We start from the raw sequence: 21,030 nt of genomic DNA, 5'->3' as shown, positions 1-21,030 counted from the left end.
GATTTTTTTTAATTGTGGTTCTGACGCGCAAGCAGAATCAAACAGCCCAGACCAGGCTGCGGCCTTAACAGCAACCACAAAGCCACCAGTCAAGGGGGAAAGGAGAGGGAGAGGGAATAAACAGGAATGATCGTCCAGCCACTCTCACTCTATTATCATTTCTTATCGCGCATGGCATTAAAACGAAACAGCGCGGACATTCCGACAAGCCCCATCATGATCGATTGCCTCGAACTTTCTCGCTCACTTAGACCAAAGAACCCCCAGCAAAACAGCAAATATGAATGGCCTGTGCTGTTATAGTGGTTCCATAGAAAATCAAGCTCCCTGCCCCTGCCGGCTTCTTGCTAGCTTGGCCCCGGCACTCTGGCCTTGTCTGGCTCCCGTCCTCTACCGCTTCCGTCGCCTGCATCGCTCCCACACCGCGCAAGACGTGCCTCGGGGGGCAAGAAAACAGCGAACCTTACTGTAGGGTGTCAAAATAAACTTAGCAAAAGTCATCCTAAACTTAGGCTATATTACCCTAGGTACTTTTATCATCTAGGGTCAAGGTCCTGTGTTTTCTTTCCTCTCCTAGACGCGCAATTGATGGAACCCATCAGTATGTATCCATAATTCCATGTTTTAATCTGAATCAACGGTTGGAGGAGAGTGTCCAGGTATAGTGATGATGACTAGGTCCCTTGAACTTGAATATCCCCCCTTCAATCTATGTCTCCTTTAACCGACCCGGAAGACTCCATATTTTTGCATGAACAAGCTTTTGGGCCCCTTTTGTTTATTATTACTGCCTATTGCCCCGGAACATTTCTCGATAGCATTCATCATCCATTATATGTCCCCAGGGGTTTGTTACAGACCAAATGGGGATGCAACCGGAAATATTCAATATCAAATTAATAACTGTCCCCTGCCCTGTTCATGTAGTGCTCGGAGAAAAAAGCCAAAGGTAGAAGCTCGGTCAGACTGTCTGTTTGGATATGAGTAAACTTCCATTGAAATTTTGCATGTCGTTGAAACAAACCATGCAATAACACCAAACCCTTCTCTCACCTCGTTGATGCTATCAAATACCCCTGTCTCATTTGACTCAACCTTGTAAGCTCAACCATGTTCTGTCAAGTTCTGGAATAATTACTGTTTTGCAACTTTGCAATAAGTATCGGAATTATCACAATCACCGCATGACTACTCTGTACCTATTATCGAATCTCATTACTATCACTGCCACTTTTTCGGCTTATTGTATAGTGGCAAAGCACTACGTGATGTCAGCGTAAGCGTATGCGTGTACCGAGTCCTAAGGACAAGAATAGCCTACCGAAGAATCCGGATTACTGTATCGAGCACGGAGTGTCAAGCATCGAGGTGACTAGAGGTCAAGAGGGAGGCCTACATGGGTTTCAATCCAGATCAAAGTCAAAATCACGGCGATCATGCCAGGCATAACAAAGCGAGTCGTCTCTACCTACCTAGTATAGTTGATCGACGTATTTTCCAATTTTAGCTCAAAACACAGATCTGTCGATCCACACACAGTACACACATCTGATGCAGGAACACGTAACCTCAACCGATGGGTTTGTATGCATTCCCGCGTGATACTTTCTATTTTAGCAACAAGCAAGATCTCCTTTTCTTAGCTCTTACATTCAAGCCTCGACATTTTCAAAATGGAATGTTGGCTGTCCAGGGACTGCATGCTCGGCTGTAGGTACTGAAAGCTCCACCTCCTTACCATCTCCGAGGTTGAATCCCTTCTTGCTGCCCTCTTCGACTGAGATGATGTGGCAAGCAACTAGGCCGCTAGTTCGCTTCAATCCAGGAACCATCTGCAGGAGAGTCTCCTTCTCGTTGAATGCCAGCTTCTGCTCCAGGACCACGCTCGCTGGCTCACCAGCCTGAAGTCGTCTCTTGAGGTTCTGCACAAATGGCATGGCCTTCTTCATCTCTCCCATCTTGCCAATCTTGCCATTGAGCTCCTTATCGTTGACCGACTTGGCCTCCACGTTCCACATCTCCTTCAGGAGATCAATGTATTTCGCTTGCCAAGCTGGAAATTTGTCCGTGACAAAGATTGTGAGTTGCTTGGGCTTCTTGGGGTCGAAAGATGTCTCCTTGCCCTTGGCCTTCTTCTTCAGTTGCAGACCCTCCGCCGAGTTAACGTTGGAAGCAGTGGTTCGTACATAGTCACGTTTTGCCGACAGGGATGCATCGACCTCCCTAATCTCGGGAAATCGAGCATTGTGAATAGTGCCCTTGTTCTTCAGCACCTCAAGCCAAATGTACTCAGACCAGTGAGGAGCAACGACCGCCAGCAACAGAGCCTGTACCTCGATATACCGGAGGGCAAGATCGCGGTGCAGTTTTATACCAGCTGCTGCGCAGGCTTCTCGATAGAAATCGCGAGCACTCGTCAACTCATATAGACCAGCCTTCAAGGCCAACTTGTAGTTGGTGTTGGCATACTGCTCAACAGCCTCCTTGATAACCGCGTTCATGTCGTTGTTGAACAAAGCGTCCTGGAACGAATTCAACTCGCCAGTTCGAAGCTGATCCTGATCCCGAACGATGTCCTCACACCACTCTTTGAGAGTATATAATCGGAGAATGTTCGTATCGGCAACATCCTCCTCGAAATTGGCGTCGTTTACACCGTCACCGGCATCTGCAAGAGCAATACGAGAAGCATCCGCACCGTATTTCTCTGTCAAGTCTCGGAGAGTCATGAAGTTACCAGTGCTCTTACTCATTTTCTCGCCATTCAACATCAAATGACCGTTCGCTCGGATGCTTCGAGGCCAGTACTCTTGAGAGAATAGGGCCAAATCTGAGAAGTGTTAGTCAAGGGATACTAAATTTGCCTGAAACGAGGTAAGGGAGCGAGGAAATAGAAAGGTTCAGGAAAATCCAGAAAATTCACAAAAGTCCAGGGGAAATCAGAGAACAGAAAACGAGGAAGAAGATAGGAAAAGGAAACGAACGGGAATATAAACTGAAAACGAGATGGTTATTTATCAGATCCTGTAGAACACGAAGATTAGTCTCCCCTCATCTCAATGTAGGTACTTTTATTTCACTCACTTTGCCTGATACTCGCACGTCGAGAGGATAGAAGTACTCGAATTCGCGGCGCATCTTCTCCAGAGTTTCTTTGGGAATCTTGCTGCCTGTGACGATCTCGTCACTTAAATCACGGCGGCAGAAGATATAGTCCCAGACTTCGTCGATCATCTGTTCCGGTTCGACATTTGCGCTTCCCTTGGTCTTACCGAAAATGTCCTTGTGCAAAAGATGTGCGATAGTGTAGTAGGCCATGTAGACAGTCGAATCACTCAGACTCTCAACAAGGAATTGAGGATCCCAGGGCAGCTTAGACCCAAGACCAAAGGAGCGAGCACAGGCCCACTGGTTCAACCAGTTCAGAACTCCTTCAAAGCTGTTCTTGACTTCAGGTGTGTAAGTGTTGAGACCATTGTCCACATAGTCAAGGGCGGTCTTCTTCCACGATTCCTCGCCATAGTCCAGGTACCACTGATCCATAAGAGAAACGATACATTCATCGGCTGACCGGCTGACCACCTTGCGCTCAGGTTCAGAGTAGGCAAATGCCTGACCAGCATCGATCATCTGCTGTCGGACCTTGGGCTTGGCGACCTCGACCTTCTCGCCCTTGAACTCACCTACTTTCAGAACACCCTGGTAGAAGCCCTCCTTATAAGCAAGCTCCTTGGCCTCTTCGAGCTGCTTTGTATCCTTGGGAGAGGCAATCTTGAGCTTCTTGACTAGGAAAGGGGCGCAGAGGTCACCGTAAGTGGGTGTCTCAATAATGGGGAAGATCTCAAGCTCGGCCCACTCCTTCTGAATCCCATAATAATCAGCCTTCTTAGCCAGGTCGGACACAGTAGCAAAGTCATCGGGACTGTCAGAAGGCACGGAAGTGACAACTCCAGTGCCCTTTGTAGGGAGAACAGTCTCCATAGGCAAGACACGGACTCCCTCCTTGTGTAGAGAGAGAGGAGCATCAACAAGAGTGCCAACCATGTCGGAGCCAATGATCTCAGCAACCTTCTCAATGACCCCCTCCTTAGCAAAGATACCCTGGTACGCCATATTCCTTGCTGCACGCTCCGTCATACAGTAGTAGTCGCTCTCATTAACTTTGAAGATCCCGTAGGTAATCTTAGGGCCAACGAAACAGCAAGTCTGGCCGTACATAGTCTCAGGTCTTAGAGTGGCCGCGATTTGGTAAACATTGACACCATCCGGAAGCTTATCCTTCAGGGTCTCGGCAGCTTTGGGCGCCCATTCGAGAACCTTAATCTTCAGGGCAGTATATTCCTGAGGGCCAACACCTTCACCTTCAGCTCGGTCGTGGTCCATACAAGGCTGGCCATCCTTGATAGAGTAGATGGTGTATCGCTTGCCAAATTTGATTTTGTTCAGCGCCCTGAGGCTGTTCATCTGCCATCGAACGAAAGCGTCGTAGTAAGGGTTAGCATCGGTGGTGACGAACGACCGGCGCCAGTCGATACGGCAACCAAAATTGGTCAGGTCTTCCCTACACAGTGGAGGGAAGTATTGAAGCCAATGTTGAGGGTCAGCGAATTTGTGGATTTCCTCAGCGGGAATTCCGATAGCTTGCATGATCTGAAACTGGTACCTGTGAAATATATTAGCAAGTTGGAAATTTCAAGGGGCAGAAGCTCTACATACTTCATCTTGACAGCTTTCGCCGCAGCTTTGCCCTTCGTAGCCTTGAATTTGGTGATATCCTCTTTGGTCTGCTTGGCAATGGGGGCTTTCTCTTCGACAACAGGCTCATCATCCTTGTAGCCCGAAAAGTCTTGGCCAAACATCTTGACCTCGTCGACGAGCTTGTCGGCACAAGCCTTGATGGGCATACCAGTGCAGTGGAAGCCCATGGGGAAGAGGGTTCGCTTTCCCTGCATGCGTGCCACACCAGCGGCGAATTCAACCTTGCTGACGGAGAAAGAGTGACCAGCGTGGAGAGTTCCGTTCATATAAGGATAGGCCATGGTTCCAAAGAATTTGGGCTGCTGCTCCCGAAGTTCGGCGGCGGGAATAGAGTGGAGGGGCACCTCATCCGTGGTGGGAGCATTAGCTTCAAAGACTTTCTCGTCCTGCCATTTCTGTTGATATTTCTTCTCGAGTGCGATCAAAGTGTCTCGCTTCTCAGTCTGCTCATAGTTAGAGTGGCTACTTGTAAACGGTGGAGGAAGTTGGACCTGCACCTTTGAGCTCCTTGGTCTTGGAGATGTTGAGAGCCTCCATGGCCTTGGGAACAGAATCGGTAGAAGCCATGGTCGCAAATGGACGAGACCTGGGAAGAAAGAGAAAATATCGTCAGTTTTCCCCCCAATAGTATGTTGAAATATGAAGGTTGAGTGAACAATACGCACTTCGAAATTCCGTGGAAATTTTTGAGTCACTGTTTGGAAGGGATTGAATCGGACTTGAGAAGGAGGGGTGAAAATCGCGGGGCACACTTGTACAGTAGTGCATCAACGTGGCTGAAGATGTGGCGGTGATGTGGCGCTTATTGGAGATTATCCAACACTAAGCACAGTCCTCATGCGAAGCTTCATGTCTTGAACCATTGAGTCACTAGAGGTCCGAAACGACTCAATCACAATGTTTTCCACTCTGATGAGACGCATGGCCTCGTCTTCAAAGGAAGGCTTTCTCAAGAAGGCTCCTCTGACGGTGGCAACCAATCCTTACAAGGCCCGAAAAGTGTGGCCTCCGAACTTCAAGCAGCTTACTGTCCAGCAACAACTCCGGTTTGAGAAGAAGTACAAGCGTCGCATTATCCTAGCAAGTCGAGCACCGCGATGGGTGAAATTTGTCAAGACTGCTCAGCTCCTGACGATTGTTGGTAAGATTATCCTCACGCAATCATTTCTGGACTTATCTAACTCGAGCTCCAGCTGCACTGATCTGGATCTGCTTCTACTCCGAGTTCGAATGGTGGGGTCAGAAGTATAAGCCTTCTGAAGAGGTTCGTATTTGTGATTGTAGAAGAACCAATAACTGCTAACGCCATCATTAGATTCGTAAGAAGACACAATATCTATTCGGCACAGTCGATCCGGAGAAGCGATACGAACGACGACCAGATGCGCCGCCTTTTCATCCCCCAAAGGACGAGCCAGAATCAAAATAGTGTATTCTATATGTATATTATTCAATACTTGGAGTTCGGCGTTAGTCTCGCAGAGACGAAACATATATGGATATCTCAACAGGCAGACACATCTTGTAATCCGCTCTGTCATGCATGTCGTTCGTCGCTCTGAATAGACGTAATCCTCATCGCCCAGTCCAAGCAAAATTGGCACCCATACCAAGTCCACTTCCCAGGCCAGTAGGCCCTCTTCCTTCGTTCACAGGTCTCTTCGCGACGGTTCCTTGCGCCTTTACCCCTGAGACAATGCGATCTAGGTTTGTCTCTATTACCACGCCCCCTATTATCATTTCTGATAAGGTAGAGTGCAGGGTTTCGAAGTTGAAGATCAAGTCCAGCTCACAGACGTTCTCGAACAGCTTGTCGAGGGCCTCCACGTAGACTTGGATCAAATCGATAAGGGCAAGCGGCGACTCGGTCGATGTAGAGATGACGATGAAATAAAGGGTCGCATAGTTGCGGTATGTTACCAGTGTTGGAACATCGTTCTGTTCTTCCGAGGAGGTGTGGGAGGTGCCTGAAGCGGCGAGCAGAGGTGGAAGGGGTAAGAAGTTACAAGATCCGGCCGGCCGATTCGAGACGAGTGTAAATATTTCGGAGATGAGGCGCTGTTGTATACTAGTTTCCTTTGAGGCGCATCTGAGTTTCTGGTAACAAAGCTGGAGGGGATAAAGCATACCAATTGGGTATAGAACTTTGTCAAACGAGGCTGACCTTGGCCGTTGAAGACCAGAAAGGCATTGATCATGATTAGGGACAGGAGCTCTTCATGCCCTCACATAAACCAACGTAGATGACCTAGTAGAGTAGGTTAGGTAAGGTATGGATTCAAATGGTATTGTAGGCTGAAATGGTGAATGGTGGGGCATGTGTCTGCAAGGAAGACGCAAAGCTGATGATGACGGGATGGGGGAGCTACGATTCCGGTACGTACCTACACTGACGAATGGAAGTCATGGTGCAATTGGTCAGTCCCACCTGGCAGCTGCACTTATCCAGACCGCGGGGAGCTTGGTTGCTTCAATTCGTTCATCTTCTGAATAACAGCGATTGACCAAGCTCGTCACCGCGAATGCTATTCTGGTTTTCATTTACGAGCCCTTTCTAACCATTCAATACTACAGTCACGACGCAATTCCCGAAAGTTGATTTTCTAACAAACAAGATGTCCCGACAAATCGCATTTCAAGCTTCCCGCTTGGCTTCGCGAGCGATCCGCTCTTCAACGCCCATCTGCCGCTCAAGCTTCCGTATCGCTCCTGCAATCTCGCACCTTTCCATCCGATGTGCCCTTTCGCAAAAATGCTTCTCGACTACAATTTCCGACAAGCGGGGTATCATGCCTGATACGGAGAATCCTGCCAAGCCTTTGAACGAAGCCGAAGAGATCCATCAGAATGCTGTTGTCGCCGATATTACTGAGCAAGAGTACCATGACCTTGCGGACGAGTACCTCGATAATGTTGTCGGCAAGTTTGAGGAACTCCAAGACCAGCGAGAAGACATCGATGTCGACTTCTCAGTACGTATAACTAATGCGATTATCGTCATCCCCATCTGATACATTTATCTACAGGCTGGAGTCCTCAGCATCAGTTGGCCTGACAAGGGCACATACATCATCAACAAGCAGCCCCCTAATAAGCAGATATGGCTGTCATCTCCCATCTCTGGCCCCAAGCGCTATGATTGGTGCCTCTTTGGAGAGGGTCAGAATGAGAAAGAGGGCACAGCTGTGGGTGACTGGATCTACGTTCGTGATGGATCCAGCCTAAACCAGGTTTTTTCTGAGGAGCTTGGTGTCGACATTGACGTTCCGAGTGAGGAGTAGAGCTTCCTTCCGAATACCGAGAAAAGACACAGCAAGCATGGTTAAAGGAGAAGACTATCACAGACAAAGGAAAAGCATTCATGAAGGCGTTGCGGGCTTCGGTTAGCCTAGTGAGGATTGCGATTTGTGTTCAATGTATTGTACATGTACTATTTAGGATCTCGCCGTTCGGGGAATTGGGAATTTCCAAGTCAGAACGTATGCAAATAATTTGTCGGCTATTCCGCCCAAGATCTGCCATCAACCATACAACTCCTTTTGCCTTGTGTATCCAGTACCGTAAATGTACGGGTCCCTTTCATCGTCTCAGCAAAGAGCCGCTAGGGGAGCTTCTACAGTACCTCAAGCCTTTGATAGCAAAATACACATCCGTATTTTCGTTCCTTCTTTGTCTGCGAACTTGATATCTGTATGTTTGTATTCCAAGAGCTTCAGCCACCGCAGGTTTTCGCGGCAAGTCCTGGCGTACCGGATTGTTCTTTGCATAAACTTCAGGGAGCCTCAAGTAATGTCAACGAAGACAGAGGCCCATCGTTTTATTCAGCATAGCGACCGTCATATCATAATGATTATACGCAGTCACATTTGCATCCTTCATCTCCTGTCTAATCGCAACATTAGCACTGCTCACTCATTGAAATTGATTCAGACTTACGCTACATGTTTCAATGGATCATAAGCCGAGTAATCTCGTTTCCGGTATCTCATCTGCCGGACTCGCAATAAGTTCTTCAAGATCTTATGCTCCAATCCTTTCTCTTTCGCTGCCGCCTGGAGAAACCATATGGTTCGCTTGATGCCCCGTCCATCATATGTAGCACCTGGCTCGCGAAAGGCTCTCCGGAGTTGATCGCGGGCTACGAAGCGAGCAGGAATTGTGTATTGCACTGCCTTGAGAATGTTTCGATATAGATGTCGGTAAGCATACCTTATCTCGGTCGGGGTAGCCATGCTTGCAGAATTTAGATAGACAGTTTAGATGTCATTGGTGTCCCCCGTCACGATGTGTGAGAAGTTGTAATGGGCCCACTTTAACTATCACGGTATAAATCGAGCTCATGACAGTAAACTGCGAGAGAGCGAAACCTTACTCCGCAGCAGCAACAGCACTTTCTTTAGCATGGTTACTTCTTTATCTGCACCAAGCAGCTCTTCTCATTAGGTATATATGATATACAGGCCATTGTCAGCCGTCTAAATCCATGAAAATTCTATCTAAATATATCGATCCATAGATCTTTAAGGCAATGCAGCGATTCTCATCCAACAACACACATACACTAACATCACCTTCATTTCGTAAGCCTCCTTTAAGCCCTGGCACCTTTAATTGATTCTTTCCCATCAAGTGACTCCAGTATCCTTCAAGGCGATCGCTGCGCTATCTTATCCTGGCGGTAACGCATCCTTCGCCTTGTGCGCCATCTATATGCAGGTATTCTTATAGACAAACTCCAAAAGACTTCATCAATAGTCATCACGTCGGCTTTCTCGGCCCTCTTCTTGTTGACCAAGAGGAGCATACCGACCTTGCGCGCTGCTGCCACTGTCGGACCTGTTTCGTCCGACCACTCTCGATAGCCAGCCACCAATACTTCGTTCATCACCGCCGGTCTGCATCTGAGACTTGCTGTCATCATCGATCGCAGGGGGGTCGAGGGAAAGTCCAGGAATGGCAGATGAGGGTCCAATGAGCCCTCGAGAAGATCCTACAGGAGATCCGGCTCTCATCAAAGAACCGGTTTCAGTGCCGTGTAACGAAGGAGTACCAGCAACGGTACTGGCGTCTCCGAATAGCGAGTCCATGTCTTCCAGTCGCACGCCACAGGTCTCTGGGTAGATAAAGTATACTTAAAACATATTAGTAAGGCGGTGTCGGTTCAGGTATGGCAAAAGAACTTACCAATAACCACACTGGCCACACAGAAGAATGCATGAACCAGATACATGCGCCACTTAATCCATTCCTGGAGGATAGGCGTCATTTCACCCACAAGCCAGTTGGCCGCCCAATTGGTCGCTGTAGACAGACTGGCACCCTTTGATCGAATGCTAAGAGGGAGAATCTCAGGAGGATAGAGCCAGGGGATAGGTCCCCATGAGTAACCAAAAGCAGCATTATAGATCATGACGAACAGAACAACCAATCGAGGAGTCCACTTGATGTCGAGGAAGAGGAAGTAAGATATGAGCGATAGTGAGATGGCCATGGCTGTGGCACCAGAAAGAAGGATCTTGCGTCGACCCCAACGATCCACCAAGTACCATGGTGGAATTGTTGACATAAGATATGTGAGACTGTTGAAACCAGTCATGAGGACAGCGTCATGGCCAACCCAACCAGCAGACTCAAAGACGTACGGTGCATAGTAGGAGATGACGTTGATGCCATTGAGCTGGGCGAGCGCTTGGGCGGACATGGCAATAAAAACTCGGGTTTTGTATCGACGAAACATGTCCTTATATGTTCGCTCGCCTTCTTGGCGTTGAAGAAGGACGTTCATCTTGATCTCGCGATACTCGTCTCGAGCCTTAGGATCATGAATGTCGCCACCTCCGTACAAGTTAGCAATGACCACCATCCCTTCTTCATCATGATCGTTGTCCAAAAGCCATCTGTGAAATTAGCATGTCATTTCGACGCACACCAAATACGATTGACTTACCGAGGTGATTCAACAATGACCAGACTGCCAAGTCCAAGCAGAGCACCCATGAAGCATTGCAGTCCAAGAGGAATGCGCCAAGAATAGTCACTCTCAATGAAGCCACAGCCATAATCAACCCAGACAGATGTTGAGTAACCGACGATGTTTCCTGTGAACTCAATACATGCCAGTTTTCCTCGGTTGTGAGGAGGCGAGATTTCAGACTGATAAACAGGCACAATGGTCGAGAGCATGCCAACTCCGAAACCGGCAACGAAACGTCCCGCCATCATCATGGGCATGGAAGTAGCCAGAGTCTGGAGAGCACCTCCGACGAAGAAGATGCAAGACCCGTAGAAGATGGTGCGTCTTCGACCGATGATGTCGCCAATGCGACCGACCATCAGGGAAGTGATGAATGCACCAATCTCTAAGATAGCAACCATAGTACCAACGTATGCCTTGGAAGGATGACCAAAGTAATCCATGAAGTATGGTCCACTGGTAATCGATTAGTCAAAACCAAAACGAGCTCAAAAGGCATTGGAACTTACGTGATTATACCTGACATGACACCTTGATCATATCCGAAAAGGAAAACACCGAGTGATACGAAGATACTGGTGAAGTAGCTGGTAAAGGTCAGTCTATTAAATTGCAAGTAACAAGAGTGCACAATCTTACATTAGGGCCTTGCCTGTCAGGCCATGGATTGAACCTGTACGTCCGGCCATGATGGCGCCAAGTACACGTTCAGCGCGAGAGGGACCTGGGGGGTTGAAGTTAGGAACCTCGATAGCCTCCTTGTTGATAAGGGTAGATCGCGACTGAGAATGACGGTGGTGACGTGAGTCCTGGATGCGAACCCTCTTCTGGTTGCCGTGCTTGGGATGTCGGCGATGAACGTTGGCCAGAAGTTCGTCCTCAACGTCCGAAGAGAGCTGTAAACGAACAGGGTCGTGCTCGTCGGCCAGCTGCTCGCCAATATCGCCGGTGTCGGTCCACGACGATTCGGAGCCAGAATAAGACGAGCGACGGTGAGACTTGGTAACGCCGGGGCGGTGTTGGCGGTTATCGTCGCTATCGTCGTCGTAGGCACGATCGTGGTCGTTGCGGGACGCGAGCAATGACGTCGCTTGTGAATCCGGGTCTTGGTGTTGTTGATTATCAGGACGAAGGGTCCGTAGAGGAATGTTTGAGGGAAGACGTGAAGACTTTGAGGGAGGAATTTTGGGAAGATGGGGCTGTTAAGCAGCAGCGCCCGTCTGCAGAGAGATTGAAGGTAAAAGGTACGGAAAGAGAAGGGGAAAGGCCGAGAGACAACGAGGTCATCGGCACCTTGAACAGCCCAGCGATAGACGGAGGGGAATGGGAAAGATGGGTCGGGTGACCGGGGTGTGGACGGTACGGAATCAGGGTCTATCGGCGTCTCTGGCAGGATTCAATCGGTAAAAAAGAGGTTGACTGGTAAACACAGCAAAAGATAGCGATACCTGACTGGGGCGCGGGTTCAATTGGGCGTGTGAGGTGGGTTCCTAGTCAGTTGAGATACGCTGTATCAGGCCTTGTTCTTCTGGGCTTGTCGGGACCCCTGGTTGGTGGTAGCTCAAACTGCGTCACTCGGCAGCGCAGATTTGGGGATCAGGTACTTTGGAGTGACCTTGGACAAATTGCGTGTGCGTGAGGTTGCGACGCGGTACAGGCGGAATACGCGGTAATAATCGACAAGCAAAGCGCTGTCATAGGCCCTTTTAGTTGAACTGATCAGAATGAACTAGACGAGACAAGTCCAAACTGCCTAGAATGGAGTCGCAGCTGGGGAAAAGCTGGAGTGCAGCACGCGGAGGTAAGCTGTAGCCGGCTGGGGTGGACGATAGGCAGATGACCACGGTTGAGACAGGATAGGACCTCAAGCGGACAGTTGCTGGCTGCAACAAGTGACAAATCTCGATAATACTTGTAGTCAGGCGAGACAGCAGCAGGGGCAGTGATCACGAAAATGTGCAAGAGATACGTCCGGGAGGAAAATGACCGACTCAAGGGTGAGGAAAGCGGGACGAAAAGAGGTGATTTGATGATAAGGATGAAGGTTGGTAACGAAAGAGAAATAAAGATGAAGGAAATGCGGTTCAAGATGAAGGAAGGGCAGTAACTTGAGGGATAGGACAAGTCGACGACTAAAACTCGATCGAGAGCAAGCAAGGGGACGGCTGCAGGAAAATAGTATGTACGGGAGTTTGCCATTCAGGGGAGGCTTTCAGGAGGTCGAGGTCGCGTTTGCCTGGCCTGGGCTGTCAGATTGAGATGTATGTAGGATCTCTTGCACTGTACTGACTGGGCTGTCTGTGTCTGGTCTCCATACTCGCTACTCTATCTCAAGTACAGTAGCGATTCCACTTTACTCAATCTCTAATCTTGCTTGATTGCATGATCATCAGCCAGTTCGCTCTATCGAGTTTCAATTTCTACCATTTTCTCAGGGGTAATAATGGCTCATCTCTGCCAGCCTTAAACTCTGAATTCCAACGGTCTTATGGATGCAGTCAGTACCTTCACATGCTTGCATTTTAACTCAATGAGAATATGTCTTGGAGACTCCACGTTCCCAAGCGGGCACTTCTCCACGCTTTTTTACTATAGGCGCTCGGGGCAAGCTTACCAGCTTGCCGTCCGTTGTAGGTCATTTACTAGGTAATTAGCACTATCGTGAAGTGTGGGGTGTGGACACGTTATAGAGCCAAGAAAGCCATAGTGGAGGTTCACAGTCGATAAAAACCACTATTGCTCTCAATCAATGGACAGCAAAATAAGGATGCTACTTGAAAAGATCTCTCCGCAGCTGAGACAAGTCAGATGAAGCGCTGCTAGATCTGACTCGTAATCGCATCCAGGGCTGTGCAAGCATAACCAGTCACATGCCTTGTTACCCATTCAGTTGGAACTCGAGTGTGACATGGAAGGGAAGCTGGAAATAGGCATGTTCCATTAATTCCTTTCTGACATGACATGTGCAGTTCAGCAATTTGATTTATCCTCATCCTCAACTTGAGTGCACAGGTGAGCCATTGGCTCTCCCCTCGTCTTTCGTCGTGAGTCTTTGAGCAGCTCACAACCTTTGTAACCCCAGATCAACCTGATCTTGACCAAGATCCAATATTAAAAGTGGTCGGTTCCAATCGTTGGGTGTTTCCCCACGAAATCAATGTTCACGAGGATGTTCTCTCCACATACTAAGTAACCCCCAGACTTGATGGCATATACGGACTGATGTACTTATCAAGTACTTTGTCCTCCACCCAAGAATACGCTATCGCAAAGAGGGAAGACTCAAATCTCAACATGTTCTTCAAGTTCCACTCACACACAACTGGTAGTCCAGGGTATATTCAGGTTCGCAGTAATTTGGTCTTCCGCCTATCGTCTTCTTGAGATATTGATGTTGGCGGGCCCGCTTGACTCGTGGTGGATCCAAACTACGTCACTCCATCTCCATTATTGACTCTTGTGGGACTGGACAGAACCCATAATCGAGTTTGTCAAATGCGAGATGTTCGCTCTTGCAGATTTCACAATAGTTGTTGACTTGATACAATGATAGACCAACCAGGTATTCTTGAAAGCAATACAGACCTTTGCTTAAAAAGGCAATACTTATCAGTTCAAGTTCAATGAGGAACCGTGCTATCGTATACTAGGATGTAGCAAGGTTGAAAGATTAGAACATGACGATCTAATGTTGACCGACCTTTTACGAACAAGATGTCAAAATGGCGAATTACATTGTCCCTTGCTCCATCAGTCGCGTGATTTTATGTCAGGGTCCAACCCCTTGTTAGACGAGACCTTCGTTCGGAGTGTGTATATCGTGTTAGGCATATGCATTCGCTCTGGTCAAACCATATAAAGGGTAGACATAGAGATTAAATATGACCAGTTCTAACTCTACCTTTCTTCATATGATTGGTTATATCTATCTTCGCTGATTAGATATATCCTCCTCTATCATAATGGGCATAATGGGAGAGATATTTTGCAGTTGTCGTGAGCAAATCGCAATCTTCGGACAACAAGCATATCCTGTGAATTACAAGAGTGCATAGAAGTTCTCACAGACAACTCTAAATCTTGAACCACGTAGAAATGGATGTGGTGACTCTCACTTTTGCGAACTTCATTCCAGATCTTTTGGTTACGACAAGTAGAGTCGGCAACAAGAGCAAGAATGTAATACGTAAGTAAAGTAGACCTATCAATTCTGAGAAGAGGTTAAGAACGATATATTCTAGTTTCATGTAATATATTCATCCTCAAGCTCCAAATGCCCAATATAGCCTTCCATGCCATTTGTGTTGGGCTGTTGATAGGCTCACTCAAGTCTGGGTCTGGCAGGCTCACGGACATGAATCACGTGAATAACAGGATCCTATGGTACCAGAAATAGCTTCGGTATATACATATGATCAAAATCTCTGATAAATCTTCCTGTGCGACGTTTGTAGCTGGGTTGGGGTGGTCACTGATGTTTATGTCGCAGAAGCAACTGCCTGGGCCTTTGCTGCCTGCGGATGGGTCATGGTGTTTTTGGACCTCTGGAAGGAAATTGAGTCATGTGAAGTAGGAACCCCTACCTCACGTATATGGTTAAATTTGATGCCTCATGGTATTCTCGTGTTTCGTCTCGTTTGCTACTCGTTCATTGCATGCTCGTGGTAGTTCTTGCCTTCATATGTTCCATTAATAGGGGCGCTCTATAACGAGGAAATACCGCCAACCTCATAGTAAATATAATTAAGGCCTAACGCCAAATAGCCCAAGATATCTTTTCGCACGCACATTCGTGTTTGTTGCCTTCTGTATTCGGCTTTTTTGTCAATGTGCATCTTGGGTAGCGGTGGTTGAGCTGGAAATCGCAACTTGGTATCACTCAACGTCTTCTATCAATATGTATGTATCCATTCGCTCTCAGTAGCTTCAGTACAATTGAGTCAAGCGTTGGTTTTATAAGGGGCGTATAGGACCTGAGTGATTCTCGTAGGATTTACTTAGTGGTAGTTGATATAACCACATCCATGACCCTCTGGCATACCTATCATTCCAGTTGACCCTTCAAGCCAACCTTTCGACATTTTCGACCCTTACGACAGCTAATTTAGCCCATTTTTTATGGAAGTTTGCTTGAAAATATCACTGGCTGAAATACCGTACGTGTGTTGCAGTTCCATTGTCATCATTTGCACTCGTCACTTGGGATCCGCAACTTGGATGAAGGATCTTAGCCCCCATGAGTACTACCTCACACGCGAGACATCCATCAGGACAGACCGATATAGATGCCAGTAGTCATGTTCTGCTTAACTTCGTAAGTTTCATTTTTGTAATGCCTATTAGTTGAGCTATGTACTCAGGTAGGATACCCTATACCTGTCTTATCGCACTCTTGCGTTTGCACGAAGTGTCACAGAATTCCATGAACATCATAATTATATTCAAGCTGATAATGTGTACAGTTGTTACGGTACCTGACATGATACAATGCCTACCAGCTGGCTAGATAAGACTAGATTTTCAGACTTCGGACTGACACAGAAATTATCCCTTGAACTTATACTGACCCAGCTACGAATAGACATGGCACTCAATGATAGTATTGCTGGTACCGAAGTCGAGGGCTGTCGAGGACAGGAAAGCTAGTTCCCGGAAGTTGAGAATACTCGCCCCTTGGTCGTCACCCCTACTCGTGTCAAACTCAGGAAGATTGATTAAGCTTGTACGGATAGCAACGGCATCACCTCAAAAAGATGAGTAAGGTGTACCACATGCAGCCACAAGATAACGAGCATGGATGATGCTGCGCCACATGCATGAAAGACCTTAGTTCTCAAGGGATCATCACATTGGTAAGTTCCGGGTTAGTATGTAGCACATACGGATTGTATCTACGGGGTGCAAGAAAGTAAGGGACTTGGAGCCTAAGTGGCAGAAATTATTTAGACGAGTTTAGGGTACTATATGATAAATCAGTTGAGCTTAGCATTCTTGTTAACTAGTTGTTATTGTTTCCTACCTACCAGTAATTACGGAGTACAAAGGTGTCGTAGTCTTCTTGGACCCCTAGGTCGGTATACGCAATGCGGTGTTGAAAACAGGCCTGAAACAAGACGTTGAAAACCTGAAGCACCAATTGCAGTATGAAGTTAGAAGTCTCCAAGAGTTGATGAAGCAACTTTGTCGTGATTCTGAAACAAAAGCAGGGTCTGCTGGCACAGACGATCGACTAGGGAAAAAGAAGTTTAGCTGCTGACCAACTCAGCGCTCAGCTGCACGCTGATGTAAAAAGCTACTGATTCAGGGTCTGGATTCAGCCCAAATGGTGGAAAGGTTACTCAAGCAGGAAACTGGAGTGAATATCGATGAAGCTGGAAGCAAGAATAGAATGTGGGCCACATGTGCGACGTGGCTGATGTTGTCGATCTCCAAAAGGCTGTGGCAACGACGGACGAGTTGGAATTCGAAGCAGCTCTGTATTCGCACAGGTTCCTTGGCCGGCTGTGGCGGGCATCCAGAAATCTCTTGGCAATTTGGGCTTCCAAGTTTGGAGACGTGCTAGCAGCTCAAGGGAGACATGGGCCGTTGGGCCAAGGGCAAGTACTGTATGTATAATAAAATAATTGAACACATATTGAGCAGGGCATCAGTTTTATAGGGCTTTGACCAACGTCTATATTTCACATGGAGCGAGGGATGGGGCCATTTGGCAGAGGACGGGGTAAAGGCGAAGGGAGTCGTCTCGCTTCGCACCAAGAATCATGCAGGTCATTCATCGCTAGAGAGGATCATTGATATTGAGATTTGAGCATTGAGCATAAAGCGCCACCAAAAAGCCAATGCCAAGACTGTAATTTGCTTTAGGCCGCAATTGGACGAGTGAAACGAAACGGCTGCACTACGACCCGCCTTCAATATCCTCACACAGTATTTAGCGTCAAGTTTGAGGGCATCAGTACTCAAGTTAGAGACCAATGATGATGTGAACCATGAGATGCAGAAGCCCGCGATGCACAACGGCCGATGCAGGCCAGAAATAGACGCTATAATCGATTTCTTTAAGATCAAATTGAGGAGTGGTTGGTTTGCATCGTAAATGAGTTCATATGCACTGACTACCACCCACATCGTGACTTGCATGGCGTCTTTCTACATCTCTATGAGGTACCCTCCAGACTTGCTGTCGATTGGTGGGGTGTGACGCTGAGAGATCAAAGCCCTATGCCAGTCTGGGTACTATTCACCGATACAAGAATGCATAGTACAAAGAAAGAAAGTAAACATGGCTTTCGTTATCTGAGTCTCCATTACAACCTTGTCTGCCTAATCTTTGCACTCAACAACAGCTCGACCTGTGACTCGTCTAGGCTTGGATACTTGACTTCAATATGATGCCATTCCACCCTTCAGTCCCTCCCTCTTGAACAGACCATGCATTTTGTGAACAAGCTTATCGACCCAGAGCACGAGAAGAGGTTGCCTCATGCCTGCAACAGCAATCTCATTGACCCCGGCTTCATCAAGCGTGGCCCATCGCAATTTGATGATCCGAGCCAATCACTAACTACAAATATGTTAGCGTTTACTCGAAAGCCCGCTACAGCAGCCACTCAGCGGCCATTTAGCAGTAGGTACCTGCGTTTTAGTTAGTGACCGGGGAATAGCGAGGCCGCATCTTGATGCCCGTGAGCGTAAGGTTGGCGTGGGGCCACCTTAACAACACAACATGCAGAAGCCGACGCAGAAGCAGAAACAGAGAGTCATCAGCAGAAGTACCTTTGCGCCTAGGTACTAAGGTAGGTAGGGAACACGGGCCAAGGCTACCGAACTTGACTAACGGAACGAATTGGAACTTGCCATCCAAGGAAACCCTGCTGAGTCTCTCCCTGCTCGCCTGCCCTGGCCTGGCGTAGACGGGGCTTTCAATGTGATGCGACCCTGGAACTGGGTGTCCTCCATCGCTGAGACTACCCAAAAACCTGCTAGAGGTCGTTATGTTATATTGGCTCTTGCCGCCTCTCTTTCGCGTGCGTGTGTGTACGCCAACCATCTCTTCCTGTATCAATCAGCCCGTGAACGTCACGATCTGACCTGCTTTGAATATCGCATCTTGCATCATAATTATTCTCACCAAAACCAATTTGTTATTAATTGTTATCCGCAGCATCTCCAGCTTTGTCGCAAATCTCCTACATTCTCGATTGAGGAGCTGGACACACCGCGAAATTACAGCTTGTCGTTCCACCAGCCACCCGCAGCCCCGTCCTAGCAACGACACCGTCAAGTCAACCACCGCACGAACACTCGCTTGACCAGGGGCCGAGAAAATCCTCTTTCCTTGTTTCTACTCTACATCTTCATCTTTGATTTATCTGTACGAAAATCCGACGAAACCTATACGATTAAACGTCCTCCCGAATTTCCTTTGTCTGCAATTCTGTTGCTCGGCCGACTCCAACCTCGAACTCAACCTACTCTACTCTCCCCAATTGTGGTTGCTTGTGGATGCACCCCCTTTGATCAAGGAGCTTCGCATCCGCAATCACAATGGGGTCTACCGAATTTGGAAATTTTCATGTACGCCCTCGATTTTCTGTTGTTCAACAGAGTTCACGTTCTAATTTATGTGCAACAGGACTTTTGCAGAGATTCGACTCTCCCAGTCTGTAATGTATGTCCGACCTTCCTACCTACTGCCTACGCCATACCTCGTCATGTGGAGTCTGGAACAATGGGGACCTTACTGATCGTCAATAGCTTCTATCCCAGAACCACGATCAGAATGGCAATTGGGGAGGTTGCGAGCTCACGGGTATCTCCCTGAGCGGAGGGCGACATCTTGGAAATTTAGGATCAATCCTCCTCGCCGGAGCTGCCATTGTTACTGCCGTCTTTCTCCTGTTGCGATCCGAGAAGAAGCGGGCTGCCGTTGGTCGAAGGGAGATGCAAATGTTTCTCATCGGCTACATCATCATCAGCATATGCGAGATCTTTTCAGTAGGAGAGTTTCCACTGAATAGCACCGTGAGAATTGTAAGACCGCGACTCTTTTCTGCTGATTCTCTTTCCCTACATAGTGTGCTAACAAGATCAGGCTTTCTCTGCTATCCATATTGGCATGATCATTGCCACATGTTGGATTTTAATGCTTAATGCCGTTGTTGGATACCAGATCATCGACGATGGAACGCCACTCTCGATGGCTCTAATTGCCATCTCGGCTCTTCTGTTGCTTATTGGAACTGGCTATATCGCCCTCGACACTGGTTTCTCGTGGACTGGTTACTGGGACGATAGCTACGATGCTCCCAGGAACCGAAACATCGCCCTCTACGTCCTTTACCAACTTGTCCCTCTAATCCTCCTCGTCGCCTTCCTTGTTCTTGAGGCTATCCTTGTAATTCGAATTTTGGGCGAGACGCGTCCTATGATTTATCTTGCCGCCGCAGCTCTTCTTTTCGCCATCGGTCAGGTCTTCAACTACGCGATCAGCAAGTATATCTGCGACGGTACGAGTGGAAAGATCGACGGCGCCCTTTTCCAGACGCTCTTCACCCTGTTATCCGTTATCATGGTCTGGGTTTTCTGGTCCAGTATTACTGAGGACGACTGGCCCATGCCGGTCACCAACACCTACCCCTGATGCAGTACATGAGCATTTTGGTGGTATTTTTCTTGGGACGGCGTTTAGTGGCGTATCTTTTTTATTCGGTTTCGATATCCCTCATTACACTCGGCGGCCGAGCTCACGGTCGAACGACGCACATACGTTGACGAATACGCTTTTTTCTGGAGTAAAACGAAGTTGATTTTCATTTGGGTTGTACGGACATTTATGCGACGCAACTCCATAGACCGGTGGTTGGGTATTTACATGAAGAGTTATCTGCGAATCATGGTGAGATATGGAAGGAGGATCGCGTTGCAGTCTTGCCAATAGGCCTGGATCTAAGAACGGTTGTTGAGTTGTATGGTTCTACGTGCTGTCGTGGAATAACCTGTTATACGCCAGCTTGGATATAGTATTTATTAGTTCTCGACTTCGAAGTTATACCCTGATGAGCGACTAATGCATAAGAAATCGAAGTTAATTTAAAAGCTGAAGGAAATCCTTTTGAAAATTGGATGAACTGTTAAGCTAACACTGCCCCAATATCAGCTATGTGATTATCATGCTATGTCGATGTTTGTCATAGGTTAGTAGGTATTGTAACAGTCGGTCGCCACAATACACCGAAACCAAGCTTCTTCCTGCGATTGGCTACACGATTAACTCTAAAACGTCAAGAGTGGATCTT

At 47.7% G+C, this 21,030-nt stretch overlaps 7 protein-coding genes; 3 read left to right on the top strand and 4 right to left on the bottom strand.

Annotated features, from left to right (window-relative positions):
- Positions 1 to 1,652: 1,652 nt before the first annotated feature.
- Positions 1,653 to 5,325, bottom strand: FFUJ_13202 (probable leucine--tRNA ligase, cytosolic; the record flags this gene model as incomplete). XM_023575858.1 has 5 exons in its annotated part: positions 1,653 to 2,830; positions 2,985 to 3,024; positions 3,085 to 4,663; positions 4,717 to 5,201; positions 5,233 to 5,325. The coding sequence occupies 5 exons, from the start codon at positions 5,323 to 5,325 to the stop codon at positions 1,653 to 1,655; spliced, it is 3,375 nt and encodes a 1,124-aa protein (XP_023429105.1).
- Positions 5,326 to 5,655: 330 nt separating this feature from the next.
- Positions 5,656 to 6,187, top strand: FFUJ_13201 (uncharacterized protein; the record flags this gene model as incomplete). XM_023575857.1 has 3 exons in its annotated part: positions 5,656 to 5,899; positions 5,952 to 6,022; positions 6,074 to 6,187. 3 exons carry the CDS (start codon positions 5,656 to 5,658, stop codon positions 6,185 to 6,187), a joined length of 429 nt encoding a protein of 142 aa, XP_023429104.1.
- Positions 6,188 to 6,333: 146 nt separating this feature from the next.
- FFUJ_13200 (related to AP-3 complex subunit, sigma3 subunit) lies at positions 6,334 to 6,956 on the bottom strand (the record flags this gene model as incomplete). XM_023575856.1 has 2 exons in its annotated part: positions 6,334 to 6,834; positions 6,888 to 6,956. 2 exons carry the CDS (start codon positions 6,954 to 6,956, stop codon positions 6,334 to 6,336), a joined length of 570 nt encoding a protein of 189 aa, XP_023429103.1.
- Positions 6,957 to 7,373: 417 nt separating this feature from the next.
- On the top strand, positions 7,374 to 8,039 carry FFUJ_13199 (related to regulator of mitochondrial iron homeostasis; the record flags this gene model as incomplete). XM_023575855.1 has 2 exons in its annotated part: positions 7,374 to 7,730; positions 7,785 to 8,039. 2 exons carry the CDS (start codon positions 7,374 to 7,376, stop codon positions 8,037 to 8,039), a joined length of 612 nt encoding a protein of 203 aa, XP_023429102.1.
- Positions 8,040 to 8,550: 511 nt separating this feature from the next.
- FFUJ_13198 (uncharacterized protein) lies at positions 8,551 to 8,990 on the bottom strand (the record flags this gene model as incomplete). XM_023575854.1 has 2 exons in its annotated part: positions 8,551 to 8,644; positions 8,695 to 8,990. 2 exons carry the CDS (start codon positions 8,988 to 8,990, stop codon positions 8,551 to 8,553), a joined length of 390 nt encoding a protein of 129 aa, XP_023429101.1.
- Positions 8,991 to 9,506: 516 nt separating this feature from the next.
- FFUJ_13197 (related to sugar transport protein STP1) lies at positions 9,507 to 12,019 on the bottom strand (the record flags this gene model as incomplete). XM_023575853.1 has 6 exons in its annotated part: positions 9,507 to 9,889; positions 9,943 to 10,655; positions 10,706 to 11,188; positions 11,242 to 11,319; positions 11,372 to 11,931; positions 11,981 to 12,019. The coding sequence occupies 6 exons, from the start codon at positions 12,017 to 12,019 to the stop codon at positions 9,507 to 9,509; spliced, it is 2,256 nt and encodes a 751-aa protein (XP_023429100.1).
- A 7,260-nt stretch (positions 12,020 to 19,279) lies between these two features.
- FFUJ_13196 (related to export control protein CHS7) lies at positions 19,280 to 20,375 on the top strand (the record flags this gene model as incomplete). XM_023575852.1 has 4 exons in its annotated part: positions 19,280 to 19,309; positions 19,368 to 19,403; positions 19,490 to 19,765; positions 19,827 to 20,375. 4 exons carry the CDS (start codon positions 19,280 to 19,282, stop codon positions 20,373 to 20,375), a joined length of 891 nt encoding a protein of 296 aa, XP_023429099.1.
- Between the last annotated feature and the right edge of the window lie 655 nt (positions 20,376 to 21,030).

The sequence above is a fragment of the Fusarium fujikuroi genome, chromosome FFUJ_chr04, assembly GCF_900079805.1.
Source record: "Fusarium fujikuroi IMI 58289 draft genome, chromosome FFUJ_chr04".
NCBI lineage: Eukaryota > Fungi > Ascomycota > Sordariomycetes > Hypocreales > Nectriaceae > Fusarium > Fusarium fujikuroi.
The sequence above is the reverse complement of the archived record's forward strand: the minus strand, read 5'-3'. Positions and strand labels throughout refer to the sequence as shown.